The 23,301-nt window shown below is 37.3% G+C and overlaps 1 protein-coding gene across 4 annotated transcripts in view; it reads left to right on the top strand.

Annotated features, from left to right (window-relative positions):
- dgkab (diacylglycerol kinase, alpha b) overlaps positions 1-22,837 on the top strand; it is a 29,633-nt gene extending 6,796 nt beyond the window's left edge. For 2 of the 4 annotated variants that reach the window (XM_073916029.1, XM_073916030.1), the window contains exons 8-24: positions 384-500; positions 1,091-1,208; positions 1,311-1,399; positions 1,893-2,003; positions 2,881-2,970; positions 3,843-3,926; positions 6,345-6,418; positions 6,862-6,936; positions 7,022-7,107; positions 8,393-8,482; positions 13,890-14,050; positions 16,212-16,276; positions 16,391-16,481; positions 18,903-19,077; positions 20,091-20,211; positions 20,304-20,364; positions 22,132-22,837. In XM_073916029.1, coding sequence (XP_073772130.1) covers positions 384-500; positions 1,091-1,208; positions 1,311-1,399; positions 1,893-2,003; positions 2,881-2,970; positions 3,843-3,926; positions 6,345-6,418; positions 6,862-6,936; positions 7,022-7,107; positions 8,393-8,482; positions 13,890-14,050; positions 16,212-16,276; positions 16,391-16,481; positions 18,903-19,077; positions 20,091-20,211; positions 20,304-20,364; positions 22,132-22,209 — 1,686 coding nt within the window. In that variant the 3' untranslated portion in view covers positions 22,210-22,837. 4 annotated transcript variants of the gene reach the window in all.
- The last annotated feature ends 464 nt before the right edge of the window (positions 22,838-23,301 follow it).

Raw genomic sequence — 23,301 nt, 5'->3', positions numbered from 1 at the left:
CGAAAGCATTAAATCGCTTTGTAAACGTTTATTATTACCATTTCATGAGTCTCCTTATTTAGTTGAATAGAGCGCTTGGATTCGGAAGCCGCTCCGCGTGACGTCACACTTAACAAGCGGATTAATAATATTGACCTTAAAATGGCTTTTAAAAAAAACGCTTTTATTCCAGCAGAAGAAAAACTTCCTCCAGCAGAAAAAATATTCTAGGAAATACTGTGAAAAATTCCAGAATCTGTTCAACATCATTTGGGAAATATTTGAAAAAGAAAAAACTTTTACAGGAGGGCGAATAATTCTGGCTTAAACTGTATATATATTTATATATATATTTATTCCTCTATAATATTGCATGTAATACATTGCTTATTTGATTTTGTGAGGTTCTTGAGGATATGCTGAAAGCGATGGATGTGGACAGCAGTGGAGCTGTGACTCTAGAGGAGTGGATAAACGGTGGACTGAACAACATCCCTCTGCTGGTGCTGCTGGGGTTAAAGGTGTACACTCTTTACTGGAATCTACATGTTTGTACCAAAGCTAATTGAGTTAATGAACACTAAATTAAACAAGAGGCATTCACATCAGTTGTGCTGTAATGTAAGAGACTTGTTCTGTATTTGGTCCTGTTTTCTGTCTAGTGAAGCGTTCAGTTTTTCCACTTACAATGTCCATCATGTCAATAGCAAATGCACCATGGCGGAACGCAACTGACTCCTAAAGGGAACGAGAGATGAGACTCTGGTCGGTTTAATGCACAATATGCCCCAAAACAAACCCATAATTCATTAAGAGAATTATGACAACCCTTTTAGACTATGCGCCTGGTCCACAGACAGTATTTCCCATTTTTAAAATAGCACAAGTGGATTCGGACACATCCCTAGTGCTTTAACTGTATGCAATTTAGTCATCACGCATAGATCGTTAAAATAGGGCCCTTAGAGTTTACTCGCTTCATTGGACCAGGTGCATAGTCTAAGGCCCCGTTTACACTGCCAGTTAAATGTGACCCAATATTCACTTCAGCATTTCACCAGAAGTTCACGAGTTGATTAGATTTGATGTAATATATGAATATTATCTGCAGGTAGCTGATAAAGACGGTCAGCATGTGTGGCGGCTGAAGAACTTCAACAGACCCACATATTGCTTCGTCTGTCAGAACATGATGCTGGGCCTGCGCAAACAGGGACTGTCCTGCAACTGTGAGCTTCCACAGATTTCCTTTGTTGCACAGACATTCGTCTAGTATTTAATAGTTTTTATAGACGTTGTCATTGCTGATTTCTGCTTTTATTGATTTCCAGTTTGCAAATACACCGTCCACAGCAGCTGCGCCAACAAAAACCACACGCCATGTGTCAGGACTTTTGTCAGATCCAAAGCAGAGATTGGGGTGAGAGAGGATCACAACTACATGTATTAATTGTTTGTGCTTCTTTGTTTACTGCGTTCTGCAGCAAATACAGATAATCGTACAATTGCAGGCAAATTATTCACTCGTTTTGATTAACAGAGCAATAATTTATATATAATATTTATATATATTATACCTATATATTTTTTTCTCAGGCGAAAGTCTTTCATTGTTTTAATTTGTCTAGAATTAAAGCAGTTTTTACTTTTTTTTTTTTTTTTTTTTACAATTATTAAGGTGTCTACAGAACAAACCACTGTTTTACAATGACTTACCTAATTAATCTAGTTACACCTACTGAAACGCATACTTTACTGCATCCAATCAGCTTGCAGTAGAAAAAACAAGCCACGCCCACTGTTTTCTCATTTAATCTGTTTCTCTTGGAGCTGCGTCACAATATGAAGACAATGAATACGGTCGTGGCTTCCGGTTCATGCAGACTTTAATGCTATGCTTTTCTCTTCTTCAGTGTTCTGCTCATGACTGGATCAGCGCCGACTGCGAGTCCAACAAATGTCAGATTTGTCACAAAAAGATCAAGATCCTGACAGGGCAGCGCTGTGCGTGGTGTCAAAGCATGGTGAGTGCTGATTTCCACATCCAGATCCACTATTTAAAGCTGCCGTGACTCTAAAATAAAGTATTTTAGATGTTAGTATCAGCTGTGTTCACACCAGACGTGGGACATGCAAATAAATCACGCTATTCGCTCGTAAATAATGCATGAAAATTTCATTCGCGGGTAAGATTCACTTCACAATAAATGCGAATTCGCATCATGGGCCGGGCTTCTGTCTGCCCAATGACTCTAGCTTCATTGCTAAATGGCTCACATGGATTTTATTGAGAGACTAGCTGTGCTTTATGTGCTTTAGGAAGGCTGAAAAACAGCGTAGATTTGTTCTGCGCCGTGTCTGAGTCCACTAAATCCTTTCAGAGGTGCACCCAGAACTCCTTCAGAAACTATACCTGGATGATGGAGGTTTTCAGCTGAGCTTCAGACTGAGCCGAACCCAGTTTGATGAGCTGTTGTTTGGTGTCGGCAAGAGGATTTTCCCTCGGGACACGTTAAGCGCACAAAATCCTCAGCTCACGCCGCCTCCATTGCGCATGTCACGCAAATTTTTTCCACATTTCCTGATACTTTAGTTCCTCTTTAAATCTTCTGACCAATCAAATGCTCTCTAGTGTCTGACAAATTTTATTTGATGTGCTTGAGCTCGACCACTCTCACTGGCAGAGCTGTGAGAAAAGCCAAACGCTATTGGCTGTTTTTTATAAAAGGGGAGGAGCTACTCTATGTCCCGCCCTCTCTTCATGTTTTAGTTGAGATTACGTCAAACATTGATAAAATGCACATTTCGGAGCACTACACAATACTGTAGATAGAATAAATGTATTTGTTGTATTTAGATCGATGCTGTAGATATTGATCTTTTGTTTTGTGGTATCGGTAGCGTCACACTGATTGTGTTCCTCTGGGTTCATCACACTGTGACTGTGGATCATTACAGCATCACATCCTTCCACCGTGGGCCATATGTGCTGTAAGTATCTCCTATGATGACAATATACTATTATCACAATTATAATTATGATTTCGGCCTGGTTTTACACCAGTCAAAAGTTTTGGGTCAGTAAGATTATTTTAATGTATTAAAATTCACTAATTTTGCTTATTATGTTCAGGAAGGCTGCATTTATTTTATACAAAAAGTTTTTGAGATATTTATGAACAAAAATGTCATGTATTGTTATGTAAAGCTGTATTTATTGCATCATAACTCCAGTCTTCAGTATCCATGAGCCTTCAGAATTTATTTTAATATGATGATTTACTATTCAGTTAAAAGAAACATTATTATTATTATTATTATTATTATTATTATTCATTCATGCATTTTCTTGTCAGCTTAGTCCCTTTATTAATCCGGGGTCGCCACAGCGGAATGAACCACCAACTTATCCAGCAAGTTTTTACGCAGCGGATGCCCTTCCAGCCGCAACCCATCTCTGGGAAACATCCACACACACATTTACACACACACTTTTTTAACCTACCCAACTCACCTGTACTGCATGTCTTTGTGGGGGAAACCGGAGCACCCGGAGGAAACCCACGCAAAGGCAGGGAGAACATGCAAACACAGAAACGCCAACTGAGCCGAGGATCGAACCAGCGACCCATCGACCTTCTTGCTGTGAGGCGACAGCACTACCTACTGCACCTACCTATTAATAATATTATTATATAATGATACAATATTATTTAAAAGTACTATTTAAAAACCCAAACACTATATTTTTGATCAAATAAATGCAGCCTTTCAAAAACATTAAAACATCTCACTGATACCAAACTTTCGCATGGTAGTGCATGTATATAATCAATCATTGGTTTTCTCATATTAAATCATAGGTGGATCAGGCTGACTGTATTTCGGTAAGCGGTCTGGGGGAAACTCACCTTGGAAATATAACCTCAGAGGGACACTTTCTGCAGGCAAGAACACTACCTTTAATGCTAAATTGCTTTTAGTTCACTCATCCTCAAGCCATACAAGACAACATTGACTTTGAGAGTTAAAAACAACAACCAAAACACACATACACAGGCCAAACTAAATTAATTCTTGGGCTCCTAATGTTAATTGAAATTAACATAATAGTTTACAACATTACTACTGTTAATCCACAGATAATCTGAATTTTTCTGCGAACTGAATCTTTCTGGTTTAAATAACTGATTCACCAATTTACTAATGATTCAATAATGTAACATATACCCAAATTACATTGCTGAAATTGTACAAATTATACGAAACTAGGATGTTGTTCTTGTGTAAAGCACATACAGGCAGGGCTTGACATGAACTTTTCTGATCACCAGCCACTGTGGCTACTAGTTTTCCAACATTACTAGCCACTCGCCATTTGCTCGAGCCACAATTTTATTGTTGGGAAAATGTATTTTATCGCATAAATATGACTTTGGCATGCTAAAATTACTTGATTTAGATTTTGTGTTATCTCCAAATGCCTTCTTTTCACTTTTTGTGTGTCGTGTATGAGCAAATGGGTCATGGTTTCATAGTATTACAATTAGTTTATATTTAACATAATTTTCAGAGCTCAAAATTAAGGATTTACCAAATTTATCTCTGACCACACCAAGAATAAATAATTATTTCTTATTGCCACAATTTTCAAATGTGTCAAAACAAGCTAAATATAGCTATATACTATACTTTTTATTTAACAAAACATATGCACAGCAATCTGTCCTGGCTAAAGATCCCAGATCAGCAGTTAACTACACTTAAATATGGAGTTAATCTCCCATTAAAGCAATGTTATTGTAAAAAATGGTAATTAAACCATATTAACGCAAAAGAAAGCAGGTAAAAAAGACTTACCGTGTTACAATGAAAGGATGATCACACACACACACACGAGTAACGTTAGACACATAAGTAACCTGTTTAAAGAATGGTCGAAGCGAAAGCGACCGGTGCTGCTTACAAAAAGACAAATCTGGTACTCTTGACAGCAGCAAGACTGTGGGTGCATGTTCATTTGTCTAGTCTATTTGAAAGAAACCTGTTCATGTCAGTTGTGTTTCTGGCACAGTTGCTTCACGCAAGGAAACGGGAGCGCACACACGTTTTAAACAGTCGCACGCATCACCTCATCTGTTATTATTTCATTTGGTATTCACCTGCTTTCTTTTGCTCGCAGGAACGCAATTATTTTTGTCAGTCATGTTGCTTCTCAATTCTAAGATCGCTTTTGCATGCATATTGGACCATCCGTATTGTCGAATCCTGCTTTTAAGAATTATTATCCGGGGAAATTATTTTCAACCAGCCAAAATGGCTAGCTGGAGTGTCTGTTTTTCCCGTCATCGCTGAAATCTACTAAATCTGAAATCGCTAAATCTAAAGCCCTGTATATAGGGAAATATAAACTAGTCTTCAATAACTCACCTCTCTAAATATACCTCTAGAAATCATACAAATGATCATTTTTAGTGGGCGTTCTTGAAAAATCTTGGTCAAAATGTTGCACAAACAGTAATTCTGTTAATTGTTTCTTCGGAGCACCGCCATGCAGACGCGGACAATAAGGTATCGGTTCAGTAATAATCATAACCGGTTATTATGTACTGACGTCATTTATCTCCTATGCGCTCTGTCGCGAGGGAGGTGAGCGCAAGTATTTACAACACTCAGCCAACTCAGGGCCGGCCCGTGACATAGGCACCATAGGCAAACACTAAGGGCGCCGTATATCCAGGGGGGCACCAGAAATGAGCGCGCTTCAGTTGGTTTTGTTTTCGATATTCCAGACATATTCAGTGATAGACGGCAAAAACTCAAAAACCTCTTCTTAAAAAGATCTAAAGTGAGTTTCCTACAAAAAGACAAAGCTGGTTATGTTTCACAGCTGTCTTTCTTTTTTGTTCGCTCGACATTACGAGCACTGCTCCGTTTAAGCCCTCGCAATGTGTGTTTAGCCGGGAGAGCTCGCGCTGAGAGGAGCTCTCAGTAAGGGACCGTCGAAAAAGTGCTTCTTTTTTCGTTTTTTTTTTTTCGTTTTTCTGCTCCGCTCAGCGCGCCCCCCTAAAATATAACACTGTATATGGAAAGCATCGTCAATGCACCGGGATGCACTGAACTGAATTGAACCGAATCGAAGGCATGATAATCGTAACCGAACCGAGAGACCAGTATAGGTTCACACCTCTAATTCTGTGTGTCACAGATAAAACCTAATATTTTTAATCAAACAGGACACACTCTTATGTATGGGAAAACTAATAAAATCTGTGTTGAAGCTTGTTGTTTTGAAGTCCTGTTTCATATTTTTCTTCACCTATCTGTGTGATTTGCTTTCTTTTTTTTGTGCTTTTCTTATGAAGATATTTCCAGTGATGGACACAAATCCTCTGTTGGTGTTTGTAAATCCAAAGAGTGGTGGAAAACAAGGAAAAAGGTCGTGTTTTGTGTTATCATTTAATCCAAAATAAAAGACCTTGATTCACAAAACTATTCTGTATGTTGTATTTTTGGACTATTTTTGTAGAAAATTATATAAATTATTTGCATTTTTCCTCTATGCCAAAAATCATTATAATTTTTATATCATGTAACTTAATATATTAAGACTATTTTTGATTAGTATAGTATTTTGATTAAGTATAACTGAATTTGGACAGCTCTTAAGGTGATTTTGTCACCTTCAGGTTTCAGATTTTCAAATAGTTGCATAATAGTTGTCATAACAAATCAATGGAAAGATTAATTATTTAACGTTCATAATCTATTCATCTCCATTACATGACTGGTTTTGTGGTCCAGGCTCACATATGAAAACCAGTTTTAGATTTACATAATAAGCACAATCAATGCTAAACGATCACTCTGTCATTTATTTAGGGTGTTGAGAAAGTTTCAGTACCTCCTGAACCCACGACAGGTTTACAATCTGGACAACGGAGGACCAAATCCAGGGTACGTTTATTAACAACACAAGTAAATACTGACACACAATTGCCAAATGAACTCACATGTGTCTGCGGACGTCTGCGTGTTTCAGGCTGCAGTTCTTCCAGAATCTTCAAGCGTTCAGAGTGCTGGTGTGTGGAGGAGACGGCACTGTGGGCTGGGTTTTAGATGCTATTGGTGAGAAACTTGCAGTTTGCAACTGAAATAGTGATATGGACGGCATCACTGACCAACTAAAAGCTACTCTAAAGTCAATGGTGCAGGTTTTTACTGATGTTTGAAGAGCGTGTTAGTGTTATGCATCTATGTGGGTACAAAACACGCATACTCATTGCTTATTAGCAGGGCCAGACGGAATCTGCAGACGTTTTTTGCTATTTCTGCTGAGATTTTTGGTAAAAATCTGTGGATTTCTGCGAAATTATTTTGGGAGTATCCAGCGGAGTATCATAACTAAAACCTTAATATATTCAATAAAAAGGCAATAAATTACTGAATAAAAGCTGAATAAATTTAGATTTACACATTTACTCAAGTAAATAAACAGAATTAATAAGGGTTAAAAATCTGCGAAAGATCTGCAGAATTCTGCGCACACAGATTCTGTGTGGGCCTACTTATTACACACACAGGGATGCACAGCAGCACACAGATATCTTTAAATATTCGTTCATTCTTTTTTTTTCCGCTCAGTCCCTTCATTAATCAGGGGTCGCCACAGCGGAATGAACCGCCAATTTATCCAGCACATGTTTTACACAGCGGATGCCCTTCCAGCTGTAACCCAGCACTGGGAAACACCCATTCACTCTCACATACAAACACACACTCGTACACTACGGCCAATTTAGTTAGTCAATTCGGTCCCACTTTATATTAAGTGGCCTTAACTAATAAGTACTTACTTGGGAATTAATAGTTTGTTGCAATGTACTTATTGTGTAAATACATGTATTTACTGTGTATTTATGCTCGATTAAATACCCGTATGTAATTACATCTGTTATTAACTATTGTAATTACATTTGTAAATACACTGTTGGTCATCCCTTACACCTTAACCCACCCTTAAACCTACCCATACCACCAAACCTGTTCATAACCCAACCTCTATTCCAACTCAAAAGCACCACAAAAGTGTTCTCAAATACATTATAAACACAGTAAGTACATTGTATTTATTTTTTGATGCAAGTACATAGTAGTTAAGGACACTTGGGACCGTCAATTCCCCTATAGCGCATGTGTTTGGACTGTGGGGGAAACCGGAGCACCCGGAGGAAACCCACGCCAACAGGGGGAGAACATGCAAACTCCACACAGAAACGCCAACTGGCCCAGTCAGGAATCGAATCAGCAACCTTCTTGATGTAAGGCGACAGCGCTAGCCTAAACCACTGTCTCTAAGTATTTACTACACATAATAATTCATTTTAATCTGACGTTTTGTTTTCCCCTTTAGATAAAGCTAATATGGCGATTCGGCCTCCGGTTGCGATACTTCCTCTCGGCACTGGAAATGACCTCGCTCGATGTCTGAACTGGGGTGGAGGTGCGTCTCTTCCATAGATAAATACTATATTAATTAATAGTACTATAGTGTTTTGAACCATACTATAGCAATGTGTATTCTACCATACATCATGGGCTCTATTTTGACGGTCCATGCGCAGAGCGCAAAACGCAGGGCACAAACGCTTTCAGGGCGTGTCAGGATGCATTTTTGCTAATTTAAGGACGGGAAATCTGCCTTGCGCTGTGGTGCATGGTCTAAAAGGGTTGAGTTTATTTTCTTAATGAGTTATAGGTGTGTTTTGAGAATAAACCAATCAGAGTCTCATCTCTCATTCCCTTTAAGAGTCAGCTGCGTCGCGCCAAGAGTGCATTCACTATTTACAGGACACAAAGTAAGTCTAAGTGGAAAAAATGAGCATTTCACAAGCAAACAGTAAACAGAAAACTGTTGAACAGAGCATCTACTGCGTGAGAATAAGAGATAATGGATCACTTTCACATTCGCTCTTGGACAGGGAAACCTTTACGCACAGACATCAACTAGCCTATAAATAAATAATTTTGTTTGTTAAGCGCAAAGATTGGTTTCAAAACTATTTCTAAATTCAGTTCTAATTTCCAGCAAACGAATAAATGAACAATAGTGACCAAGTGTGCTCAAAATACTGAGTTATATCTATGGAACAAAATCAATGCCTAAAGTCTTGAATTAAAAAGCTTGTTGAATATCACAAACTGAAAAAAATAATACACCGTATTAACAAGTTCTTGCATTTTAATGACTTGAATTCCAGGGTTTGTATTTTTAGGTCCTGAATTTTAACATATCTGTTTATTTAAGCTGTGAATATTTCAACGAAAAATATTTCAAACACGTTTTCATACTTAAAAATTCAATAATTCATATTCAATTTTCAGATTTCACTTAAAAAATATTCAATACCCTTTAAAAATACGATGTATAATATTCAAAAGGTCATTTTCAGTTCATTTTATTTCAGTTCTAATATTCGCTTCCATAAATTCAGTGGATCAAATTCGACTGATAAAATTCAACATTACATCCGTGAACTGCAGGAGAAGCAATAGATTGCAGATTGAAGATCGCCAGCTGCTCTAGCTTTCACCAGCAGGTGGAGATGGAATAATGTAAGATTTTTAACCCAGTAAACAGGCGAGAAAAAGGCTAATAGAGGCAAAAAAGTAGCATTTAATTTTAATATCAATGCCTTGGAAATTATAAATAATAAAAAGTATGAGTAAAATGAGTAAATGAGGTTTTAGTCATCTATATTTGCCCTTATGTAACGGAAGCCAGCTGGTGATCGCGTAAAGCTCACTCCTCGGATCCAGGGACAGACGTTCTGCAATCTTATCGGAGCTTGTCTCCCATGCTGGCTCGTTACCTGCTCGGACCGGTGCGGTTACTTGCACATAAACCGTCTTTTGATGAATATGATGTTAAACATTGTCTATCTTTATTGACTCTTTCTTCCATAGACGCGAAGTATTATATTGACAGCAAAAGAATATAAACGTAAGAGAAACAGGAGAGGAAATATTATAATAATAATACAAAATAGATAAACATTGACAGGGCTAAGAACAATTACGAACAAAGATTTTCAAAACCAGAGAGATTTTATCAGGATGTCACAAAACAGTTTACTTGGAACTGTTAAACAGTGTTCAGGTATGATTTAAGGTTGGTTATGGATGGCGCGTCTAATTTAAAATAATTTAATATAATGTGCGAATGCATTAAAGGAGCGTCTTCAGTTATTATTTAAACGCAGCTATGTCAGGATTGGGATAGGTTATAATTTCATTATTTAAATTATGATTGTTATTATTATTATTTTATGACATGTATTTGGGCTATTGCGCTTAAATAAGTCATCCGTGATTCTAAATTAATATTTCTATTTATCCTTTTTAGCTATCACTTTGCTATCGTCTTTCTCTTCTTTTTTTTCGAATTTTTGGGGTTCTGCCACGGTTAAACGTTTGCAAAATGTCTTTAGTTTGTCCAGATTATCTTTTCCTCTAAAATAGAGACAAAGCAGAAGGAAAATGAATGAATTGATGAATGAATGAAATGATTGTCGTTTTTATGCATGTGCGGTGCGGCTTGCTCACGACAAAGTCGAACGAGTGGCCGCGAGCTCCGGTGGCCAGTCAGAGCCAGCGCCGCATATCAAACTGGTTAAGAGATGCTGGATGGCTGCCAATATATGATAGGAATTCTTCCAAAGTTTCAGATGATATCTGGGCTTGTGCATAATAATGTAAAATAAAAGTGAAAGTCATGACATTTGGCCAAGCACAAGAATAGCCTACAAGAGTGTTTCGATTATTATATTTATCATGGCATATGTCATGCTTGGGCTTATATGAATAACACCTCGCTGTTTACCATTTCCGAAAGTGGAGCTGATGTCTGCGTGAAATTGCTTGTATAATTGTAAAAAGAGTGATGAATATTAATGGATTTCTTATATCTGTCATTTCTGATAATATAATTGATTAGTGTGAGCTTATGAGTTTCCAACACAGCAAAAATGCATCCAGAATCCTAAACAACTTTGTCAAGCAAAAATTATGATTTTATAGGCTACTGATTTTTTTTTTTTAAGAAAAAAGAAACTATTAGCTACCCTAGCAATTGTTTATTTAAATATGATCATCTCAAAATATAAAATAAAAACATAATGGTTTGACTTTGTGAAATCATAAAACACACTTGCAGAAAAGAGTTAATAAAATAAATGAGCAAATACATTCTCTACAGTGGATGGCGATTAAAGCTCAGTAATACCCCATGAGGATGAACATTGAGCTGCTTTGCAGGAACCCCTCAACCACGCATGTCAAACCACGCATTCTAAACATTAATCTTATGAAACTAGCTGAAGTGACAACTAAGCCTATATTAAATTTAAACCAGTTTAAATAAGTTTATATGTTTAATAACTGCAAAAAAGATAAACTTTGCTAATCATAAAATACAAACGGTCGCTGCAAAGTTATAAATAACGGTTTTCTCATTTAATAAAAACTAATTAAAGTCAGTTATAACTGCCTATTATCAAACCGTAGGCGACTCATTTTATTACTTATCATTGGCTGCGACGTTGCCACTTTTGCGTTAATACCTTTTTCTCGCCTATAGGCTACATAACAATAAAACAATAATCTGGACAAACTAAGACATTTTGCAAACGTTTAACCATGGCAGAACCCCAAAAATTAGAAAAAAGAAGAGAAAGACAGGCAGAGTGATAAAAAGGATAAATAGAAATATTAATTTAGAATTACAGATGACTTATTTAAGCGCAATAGCCCAAATAAATGTCATACAATAATAATATTAACAATCATAATAATAATTTAAATGATAAAAATGTATAACCTATCCCAATCCTGACATAGCTGCGTTTAAACAGCGCAAACATTACTCCTTATAGTTATGCCATATTAGACGGTTCTGTGTGAATAACTGAAGACGCTCCTTTAATGCATTCGCACATTATATTAAATTATTTTAAATTAGACGCGCCATCCATAACCAACCTTAAATCATACCTGAACACTGTTTAACAGTTCCAAGTAAACTGTTTTGTGACATCCTGATAAAATCTCTCTGGTTTTGAAAATCTTTGTTCGTAATTGTTCTTAGCCCTGTCAATGTTTATCTATTTTGTATTATTATTATAATATTTCCTCTCCTGTTTCTCTTACGTTTATATTCTTTTGCTGTCAATATAATACTTCGCGTCTATGGAAGAAAGAGTCAATAAAGATAGACAATGTTTAACATCATATTCATCAAAAGACGGTTTATGTGCAAGTAACCGCACCGGTCCGAGCAGGTAACGAGCCAGCATGGGAGACAAGCTCCGATAAGATTGCAGAACGTCTGTCCCTGGATCCGAGGAGTGAGCTTTACGCGATCACCAGCTGGCTTCCGTTACATAAGGGCAAATATAGATGACTAAAACCTCATTTACTCATTTTACTCATACTTTTTATTATTTATAATGTCCAAGGCATTGATATTAAAATTAAATGCTACTTTTTTGCCTCTATTAGCCTTTTTCTCGCCTGTTTACTGGGTTAAAAATCTTACATTATTCCATCTCCACCTGCTGGTGAAAGCTAGAGCAGCTGGCGATCTTCAATCTGCAATCTATTGCTTCTCCTGCAGTTCACGGATGTAATGTTGAATTTTATCAGTCGAATTTGATCCACTGAATTTATGGAAGCGAATATTAGAACTGAAATAAAATGAACTGAAAATGACCTTTTGAATATTATACATCGTATTTTTAAAGGGTATTGAATATTTTTTAAGTGAAATCTGAAAATTGAATATGAATTATTGAATTTTTAAGTATGAAAACGTGTTTGAAATATTTTTCGTTGAAATATTCACAGCTTAACTAAACAGATATGTTAAAATTCAGGACCTAAAAATACAAACCCTGGAATTCAAGTCATTAAAATGCAAGAACTTGTTAATACGGTGTATTATTTTTTTCAGTTTGTGATATTCAACAAGCTTTTTAATTCAAGACTTTAGGCATTGATTTTGTTCCATATATATCCTAAAACACATGCTGTGCCCCATATGGTCTAAAACCTGACAGGTGGACAAATCTAAGCTTGTTTTTAATAAAACAAATATAAATATGGATATAATAAATAATGCTGCTAATAATAAAAACATTATACAAAAGCAAACTGTTATGAATGAACTGAAAAAGCCTCCCGAGATGAAGAAGACATAAAAGCAGTGATTTTTCATATTTATGTAGGCTAGAAAATAATATGTTCTGTAACATTTTAATCCTTTATATTCTATATCTATTCTTATTATATACTATATATATCCTTAATATTTAATTTTTTCATATGTAAAGATATTTGCCTATTGCTCTCTTGTGTGTATTAAGCAGTGTGTAAGCGAGGCGCAACTCTGCGCTGGAGTTTAGACCGGGTTAGTTTTGGTCTAATGAAAAATCTATTATAGTTTCTCAAAATAGCAACGCGCCAGCGGTCCGCCTCAGAACGCCTTCCTTTTTAGACCAGAACGCCTATGGGCGCACAAATGAGCGCTAATGCATTTGCTATTTAAACAGCGTAGCGCAACGCCTCAAAACCACTCTTGCGCCAAGCTGAAACTACCAAAAGACTACTGCATCGCTACTGCATGCACACTGCGCCGGGTGTATGATAGGGTCCTGTGTATATTTACAGCACTTTGTTAATGAATATTACAGCATTCACTAGTGTTAACTCATGAACTGATCAACTGTATGAAACACTGTAGTGTACTTTAGTTTTTACTGCAGTAGACTGTGGTGTATTGTGTTATGTCCTGTTGTTGTGCGAAACCGCAGTATTGGGTTTGTAATGATATTCTCATGTGTTGGACTGAGCAGGATATGAGGGCACGGATCTGACTGAAATCCTGAAGCAGATTGAGGAAAGCAGATCGATTCAGATGGACCGCTGGAGTCTGCGAGTCGCTCCTGTCGATGATGCGGACGAAGGCGATCCGGTGCCCAATGACATCATCAACAACTATTTCTCCATCGGTGTGGTGAGCTTAGATGCTGTCAGATGGTGGAGCTGGGAATGATGGGAATTTTATTTTCCTGGGACTGACAGAGATATTCCCATGGGAATCATTGCAGGAATGTCATGGAGTTTAACACGCAGTTGAAGTCAGAATTTTTTCACCCTCCTTTAAATTTTTCTAATATTTCCCAAATGACTCAGGAATTTTTCACAGTATTTCGTATAATATTTTTTTTTCAGGAGAAAGTCTTTTTTGTTTTATTTTGGCTAGAATAAAAGCAGTTTTTAATTTTTTTAAACCATTTTAAGGTCAATATTATTCGCCCCTTTAAGCTGTAGTTGTGTTGGATTGTCTCCAGAACAAACCACAGTTATACAATGACTTGCCTAATTACCCTAACTTTACTCTAATTCACTTGGTTAAGCCTTTAAATGTCACTTTAAGCTGAATACTAGTGTCTTGAAGAATATCTAGTCTAATATTATTTACTGTCATCATGACAAAGATTAAATAAATCAGTTATTAGAAATGAGTTATTAAAACTATTATGATTAGAAATGTGTTGACAATCTTCCCTCTGTTAAACAGCAATTTTGGGAAATATATACAGGAGGGCTAGTAATTCATGACTTCAGCTGTATATATTTTGTCTAAATGATTAAAAATCAGGGATGTTTGTGTTTTGTTTTAAATTTTAGTTTATCAAAATGTATTTTTTAATGGCATATCATGTTTTTAACATGTTGTTTCACACATTTTGCCTGTTGTCAAAGTTACAAATTGACCACCTTAAAGAGAGCTGATAGATTGGGAGCTTTTTTATTTATTTATTTATTATTTATATTATATTTATTCATTCATTCATCTTCCTTCAGCTTAGTCCCTTATTTATTGGGGTCGCCACAGCGAAATGAACCACCAACTATTCCGACATGTTTCACACAGCGGATGCCTTCCCACTTGCAACCCAGTACTGGAAAACACCCATACACACTCACATTCTCTCACACACACATACACTATGGCCAATTTAGTTTATGCAATTCACCTATAGCGCATGTGTTTGGACTGTAGCCGCCTTTCCACTGCGCACAACATTTGGACATGTCGGCATTTGCCCCCTTGTGGCAGTCGCACAAAATTTTCAGATTTGTCGTGCACCATGGGAGAGAAGCTGATTCTCACGGTGTCCAAAATAAAGGAGTGCAAAAGCAAGAGCATTTATTCTCCTTGCGTTCACCATGGTTGAAATAATGAATGAATGACTGACTACTAGAAACTAATAGACCGCTAAAAATATTGTGGCAAATGTGTAGACAGCATAAACAATAATATTTTTATTGTTCTTTTTTTTGTAAATATAGACTTTTTTCTTATTTAATAAAAAAAAAACTACTATTTTTCATCTCATGCACACGGACCTGCTTGGACAATGCTGGAATTCATCACATCCGGTTGGCGGGTCACATGGGGTGTAGTCTGGCCGACCGGATGTGACGTAATCTTCCCTCCGGGCCGCAATGAGATTCAGCGTCCCACCCATCCCTTGCCTCTTAAGTTTTGCAAACACCTGTCCCCCATCGCCACCTTACCCCCCCTCTTCAGTTTGCAATCGCCTGTCCCCTATCGCCACCCTACCCCCCCTCTTCAGTTTGCAATCACCTGTCCCCCATCGCCACCTCCCCGCTCTTCAGTTTGCGATCACGTCAACCCCCCAACCACCACCCCTGCCTCTAACCCCACCCCCCATCAGTTAACGAACTCCTGTCCCAACACCCCCCCACCACCGGTTTTCAATTCACAATTGTTTTCCTGTGGTCCCCCACCCCCCCTGTCTAAGATTGGTCATGTGCAGTGGAAAGGCGGCTTGTGGGGGAAACCGGAGCACCCGGAGGAAACCCACGCCTACACGGGGAGAACATGCAAACTCCACACAGAAATCCCCACTCACCCAGTCGGGACTCGAATTTTCAAATTCTGAAGTAAATTATCCATTGTTGCTCTCATTAAATTCATGAAAAATAATATTCAGAAATAATATTCAAAGCACAACTGCGCTCTTTCTGTTCATTATAGACTATCGAAAATCAGCCTTTTAGTCAGTAAAGTTCAGGGGAACAATCAGGGAATTTACCATTTGTCCTAGAGTGTGAGCTCTGTGTTATGGTTGTTTCTCCAAAAGGACGCTTCGATAGCGCACCAGTTTCATGTGATGAGAGAGAAACATCCTCAAAAGTTCAACAGCAGGTCAGGATCTCAGATGTACTTGTTTAACTAAACATTTTGTGCATTTATGGAGCGCAGCGGTGGGGTTCTGGAAGTAAAATCGTGTCCTACATGTGTCTGTCTTTACCCTGAAAGAGCCAGGAATAAGCTGTGGTATTTTCAGCTCGCAACTTCAGAGACCATTTCAGCTTCGTGCAGGAACCTGAAGGACTGTCTCAGCATTGAGGTAAACACAAACAGAAATGCTCATATCATCTTGTTATTGATAGTTTTCACGTGACATACCCTGGTGGGCAAAACATTAATACCCTCTTGCTGATCACCAAGCTACAGGCTGAGCAATCTCTCTCTTTTTTCACCAAAAAAAAAAAAAACTGTAGAAACAATAAGATATAGCGGTACTAACCAACGTGAGATATGCCTGATCTGAGCTTCTACAGAAATTTCTTCAGAGAAAGAACAGCCATTGACCCATAACAACCTATGGCACCTATAACTGTCAGTGTGTTTGTGTGCTTTTCATTCTGTTATGATCTGCAGCCGCTGGATCGCTATGAACTACAAATCCGCTGGTTTATGGACTACAGATCCAGTCATGCACCACACACACACACACATACCTGGTCCAAGCCTCCTTTGATTAGACTCACACATCTTAAGCTGCTCATAGACTGATTACACTCATGTATACACTCTGTGGGTGCAAAATATGGATGGTAAGTTTCATTTTCTTTGAAGTAATACATTTGTTTTACAATTCTCACATACTCAAATCACTGCAGAATTGCTGCATTTATGTACAGACACACTTTTAAAGGGGTAGTTCACTCAAAACTGGACCATTTACTCACCTTTCACTTGTTCAAAACCTGTGTGAGTTTCTGTCTTCTGTTGAACACAAAAGAAGACATTTAAAAGAATGCTGGAAACCGGTAACCATTGACTTCCATGGTATTTGTTTTTCCTGCAATTGAAGTCAATGGTTTCTGGTTTCTAACATTCTTCAAAATATCTTATTTTGTGTTCAACAGAATAAAGAATCTTAACAGATTTTGAAGTGAAGGGAGAGTGAATCGTGAGTAAATGTTCATTTTTGGGATTAAAGGGCACCTAGGTTACCCCTTTTTTTCAGATTTAATATAAGTCTTTTTCGTTTAAAGTTTAAGCTCAAAACACCCATCAGATTTTTCATTATATCTTTTAAAAGATCCTATTTTACACATTTCCAGCAGAGGGTGTTTTTTTCGTACTGCGCCTTTAAGACGAGTCTTCCCCGCCTACTGTTTCTACGTGCCTTCCCGCGTGATTTAATCTCTTCCCTCGGCTGCATCAGACAACAGACAGACTTGAAGGAAAAAGGTCTCACGTAGCGTTTGTGAGAAATACTACAGTAAGAACTTTACTAATCAGTATTTGTTGTGAAGTTGCATTGATGAGTCACATGCAATATTGTTACAAAGTTCACATACACACACACACACACACACAGATACACACGCACACTGCAGCTGACACACACACAGATACACACGCACACCGCAGCTGACACACACACACACAGAAAGGCAGGCAGGCAGACAGACAGAGCGCGCTTAGCTTTGCACTGTTTTTGCACTCAAATGTGACAGGATACAGGCTAACCTCCACTGCTGTGTGGATATCTGTTTTGCTAATGTACAAAATAAACCTGATTTAACTTCCACAAACCAGAATTGAAGCGTCTGCTTTTATACAGTAATTGTTCTGACACGCGGCTGTGCTGATGAAGTAAAGCTGAAGTAAATCGCTGTACTTCATTACACATGTGCTCTGTTTTAAAACACTTTAAACATGTGAAACTCACTCTTAAGTTTCACTTACTCTGACACATTTGATGATGATTGCTGATCCTAGCGAACAGAACAGACCTTTTATTCCCGGTTGCTTTGCGTATGTCTGGTCTTGTTGATATACACGTGACTACCGGGACATGTTAATGCGTGCAGCTGTCAATCAATTCGGTGGGCGGGGTGACTGCACTCCAACGTAAAGTTGCGGTCGGTCTGAAAACCGCTCCAATTGGTCCACCGTTTTTATGTTGTTAAATTGAAAAAAAAGGACTGGGTGTGTTCATATCACCCCGATATGATGGTCTATATGCTATATATACACATATGTCTGTCCAAATAGCTTGAAAAGTAGAATTTCCACCATAGGTGCCCTTTAATATAAGTAAATTTTCTTCATTGTCCTTTGGTTTAGTCCCTTTATTCATCAGGGGTTGCTACAGCGACAACCTATCCAGCATATGTTTTACACAGCGGATGCCCATCCAGTCGCAACCCAGTACTGGGATACACCCATACACACTCATTCACACACACACTCGTACACTACAGCCAATTTTGTTCACCCAATTGCCCCATAGCGCATCTGTTTGGACTGAGGGAAAGACCGGAGCACCAGGATGAAACCCACGCCAACACGTGGAGAACATGCAAACTCCACACAGTAATGACAACTGGCCTGCCTTGACTCGAACCAGCGACCTTCTTGCTGTGAGAACACAGTGCTAACCACTGAGTCGCCTGTCCGCCCTCAATTGTCAATCTGAAGTGTGTTAAATTGAACTGTACTAAAAATAACTGTAGTTTGCTGGTGTCTGCAGTGCTGTGGTGTTCCTGTGGACCTGAGCAGACTGTCTCTGGAAGGTGTCGCCGTGCTCAACATTCCCAGCATGCACGGTGGTTCAAACCTGTGGGGGGAAACCAAGAGTGCTGAGAAACCAAAAACATGGCAAGAGGTCCGAGTCGACCCTGAGGCTCTCCAGACCTGCTCACAGGGTCAGAATATGATTATCATTCATTCAATCATTTTCCTTCAGCTTAGTTCCTTTATTCATTAGGGGCCGCCACAGCGGAATGAACCACCAACTGATCCAGCATATGCTTCCAGCCATAACCTAGTACTGGGAAACACCCATAGAGTCACACACACACTCATACACTACGGCCAGTTTAGTTCATTAATTCCCCTATAGCGCATGTGTTTGGACTGTGGGGGAGACCGGAGCACCCGGAGGAAACCTACGCCAACATGGGGAGAACAAGCAAACTCCACACAGAAATGACAACTGAACCAGCCGGGACTCGAACCAGCGACCTTCTTGCTGTGAGGCCACAGTGTTAGCCACTGAGCCACTGTGCCACCTTCATTGTTTGTTCATTTTAGTAAATGCATTAATTAATACAAGTGTTACCTTATCATTTGATAAGTTAACTATTATTAGATGGCGTAGTTGTTGACCAGTTTAGTTGAATATGCTAGAAACACTGGAAAACCTATAATATCTCACACTTTACTTAATTTTTTTGTCTTGTTTTTAGTCCAAATAACTCAAAATTCCTAAACCAAAAAGCATTTTATAGACTAGTAAAAATATGGTCTTGTTTTAAGAAATAATATACCAAAATTAACTGGGTTTTTCCTTAAAACAAGCTAAAATAATCTGCCAATGGGGTACGCAAAATAATCTCATGTCAAAAGGGAAAACAAGTTTATTTTGCTTACCCCATTGGCAGATTATTTAGCTTGTTTTTTAAAATGTTTTTTATTCTAGCTGAAATAAAATAAATAAGACTTTCTCCAGAAGAAAAAATATTATAAGAAATACTGTGAAAAATTCCAGAATCTGTTAAACATGATTTGGGGAATATTTGAAAAAGAAAAAACAACTGTATTCTTTGATGAACTTAAATAATTTATGATAATTTAATGTGTTGTATATTTCCTATATTGAACTCACTATTCTAAACAGGACTGCAAAATGTAAAAAAGCTGTTTTGCTCTGCTGTAGACATGAGTGATGAACTGCTGGAGGTTGTTGGTCTGGAGAGTGTGCTGGAGATGGGTCAGATTTACACCGGACTGAAGAGTAAAGCACATCGACTGGCTCAGGCGGCTCACATCACTGTCAGGTGAAGCTGTTTTACAGTATTCCACCATTCCAGTCGAGCAGATTAATGAAAAAAGCATTATATGTGGATTTACATGTCATCTTCTGCTGCAGGACTTGTAAAACTCTCCCCATGCAGGTTGACGGAGAGCCGTGGATGCAGCCTCCATGTACAGTAAGTGTGTTTATACACAACATATAAACACATGAACAGATTCTAGAGTGTATGGCAGGCCGTTATCACATTTAATCTATATAATTAACCTGATTTGCATGCTACTAGTGCACATTTTTATAGATTCTAGTATCTGTTCCATTAAATATTAGTACTAATTCGTTAGCTACAAGCACTTATTGTGCAACATTAGTTCTTAGTGATTGAAAACTAGATACTAGATTAGATACTAGTACCTATTAAATAAACACTATTACTTATTCATGAGATGCCTACATCTATTAAATGGATATTAGTTAATATTAGAGTCTTTGGCTGTCGAAAATCTTTCGTTTTCAGCCAAAAATACATGGTAAAAAAGTATATTAGGAGTTAATTTGGATTTTGGGGGGGAATACTCCTTTTAATGGTGCAGATAATGGAAAACAGGTGAAGCGTTAATCAGTGCAATGGGTTGTGGGAAATGAAGTCCTGGGCTGTATCTGAATTCGCCCCCTATACCTTTAAATAGTGCACTGTCAATTCCACAATGCATTGCAATAACAACCCTTGTACACCTGCCAGCAATTAAATACCCATAATGCAGGGGTTCTCAAAGTGGGGGTCGGGACCCCTCGAGGGGTCGCGGGACAATGAAGGAGGGTCGCCTGGTGATTTAAAAAAATCTATTTATTATTATTAAATCACATAAGAATGACCATATTTTATCCATAACCTACTTAAGAGAAAAATATAGTCATTTATAATTACTATATAGTTACTATAGTAGCTTATAGTTACTAGTTCTATTGGATTGCGACCCCAGTGGTAATTACATTATATTAAAGACACAGCAATAGCGTCAGATGCAGCAGATTGATTTTATAACACCAGGTTAAAGTTTCTGGCCCATTTACAGCACTGACATTTAACGAAGAATATACCTGGGTGTTTTGGTGTGTGTGTGACATTGCAAGCAAGGTTTCTGTATTCATAACCAGGATATTGGGGGTCGCGAGTCACTGGCATCGTCATATTAGGGGTCGCAGGCTGAAAAGTTTGGGAACCTCTGCCATAATGCACTGTGTGAGTTCACATGATGAATAAATTTCTGAGTCTGACCACAAGATGGCGTCCACAGCAGAATACTATCGGTGTACGTTTCTGAATACATTTTTAAACTGTTAAAAGATATTTGAATACATGACAGAAATCAAAATACTTTGTTTCATTACTAATATAGAGATGGCTAGGTTTCGCATAAAGTACATCCGGGAGGTTGTTATCACCGAATAAACCCCGACAGGCAAAGCAGAGCACTGTAGTATAAGACTAAAGGGCTTTTATTCTGCAAAAACAACCATCCTGGATGTACTTCACCCCACTTATTACACAGCTACTAGCCACAAACAATAAAAATTAGACACAAAACATTGTTCTGAGCTGTAATAGTTTATTGATTCTCTGTTCCCGGATGAGCCGATGTTGTTTATGGGTTGTTATCTGGGAATAAGGTAACTGAAAATTTTGCAGCTGACCAATCGGAAGCGAGTATTTCAGACAGCCAAAGTAATTAATGTTAAATAACTATCACAGGGTCTGACCAAGAAGTGGTAAATCAATTCCATTCCCTCTTGTAAGTAGACTATATTAGTGGACTAACATAGGGAACAGTGAATGAGGATACAGGACAGGCGAGTAAATGAAGTAAAGAATGTTAGTAACTATTAAATAGATAATAGTATTTGTTCTTAACTGTTCTGTTATTATCTGTCTGTCTGTTTACAGATTCACATCACGCACAAAAACCAGGCTAATATGCTGACGGCTCCGGCTGCTAAATCAGTGGGATGCTTATTCAAGTAAAATGTAATCAAGGTGTAAAAGAACAAACTAATTAAAACAACAATACAGTACGATTCTTTTAAAATCAACTCTTTTTTTTTATGTTATCAGCCTTTTAGATTTGTGTTCAGCTAAGATAGATTATAATGTTGTGATTTGTTTTGCTTTGCTATACAATATGTTTTATTTTAGCATACTAGTGTAGTTTTAATTATTGTCTTTTTTCCTTTCATTTAAATTTGGCTAGTTAGTTAGTTATTTGTTTTATTATTTTCTATTATTATTTAATATTAGTATTTAAGCATTTGTTAGTTTATATTTATTTGTTTGTTAAATAAAATGTATTTTATTTTATTTTAGCCTTTCTACATAACTATTAATGTTACATGTAACTTGTATTACTTTGTGAATTATTTATTTATTTTCACACATTTTGTCAACGTGTTTGATTTATTTGTACATGTACTTCGTTGTTGAATAATTGGTTGTAACACTGACTCAAACTGAAGCATTTCACATTGATCAAACTTCTAACAACTTTTTTTTTAGTTTGTGTCTGTAAAGTTAGAGTTTGCAAGTTCCGAATTGTCTCTATAAAGTAATTAATAAATAATAAAATTAATAAAGTCTGTTATTAATTACTCGCCCACATGCTGTTGCAGTCCCCTGAGTTCATTTTCAGAACGCAAATTAAGAAATATATTAGTGAATATGTTTTTAACTATGATCCCCAAATATTAACGAAAATAGTTTTAATTGTGTTTTATCCTGTGTTGCTTAATACTGTCTCTGTGTGGGAACTTGAATCTTTAAACATATATAAATTGGTGTAAATTGATTTTTGTGGGTTGATTATGTGCAGTAAATAATGTTTATTGTTTAGTGTTTTTTATGTTATGTTTAATTATGATTTATGATGTAAATTGTTTTGTTTAATGTTGGCAATGGTTTTCTCGTTTTGTTCTAGTAAATTTAAATTGATGTAAAGAGAAATAATAAAAAAAATAATTTATATATATATATATATATATATATATATATATATATATATATATATATATACAGTTGAAGTCAAAATTTAGACCCCCTGTTTGATTTTCCCCCAATTTCTGT

The sequence above is a fragment of the Danio rerio genome, chromosome 11 (assembly GCF_049306965.1).
Source record: "Danio rerio strain Tuebingen ecotype United States chromosome 11, GRCz12tu, whole genome shotgun sequence".
In the NCBI taxonomy this organism is placed as follows: Eukaryota; Metazoa; Chordata; class Actinopteri; order Cypriniformes; family Danionidae; genus Danio; species Danio rerio.
This window is presented reverse-complemented; position numbering and strand designations above follow the sequence as displayed.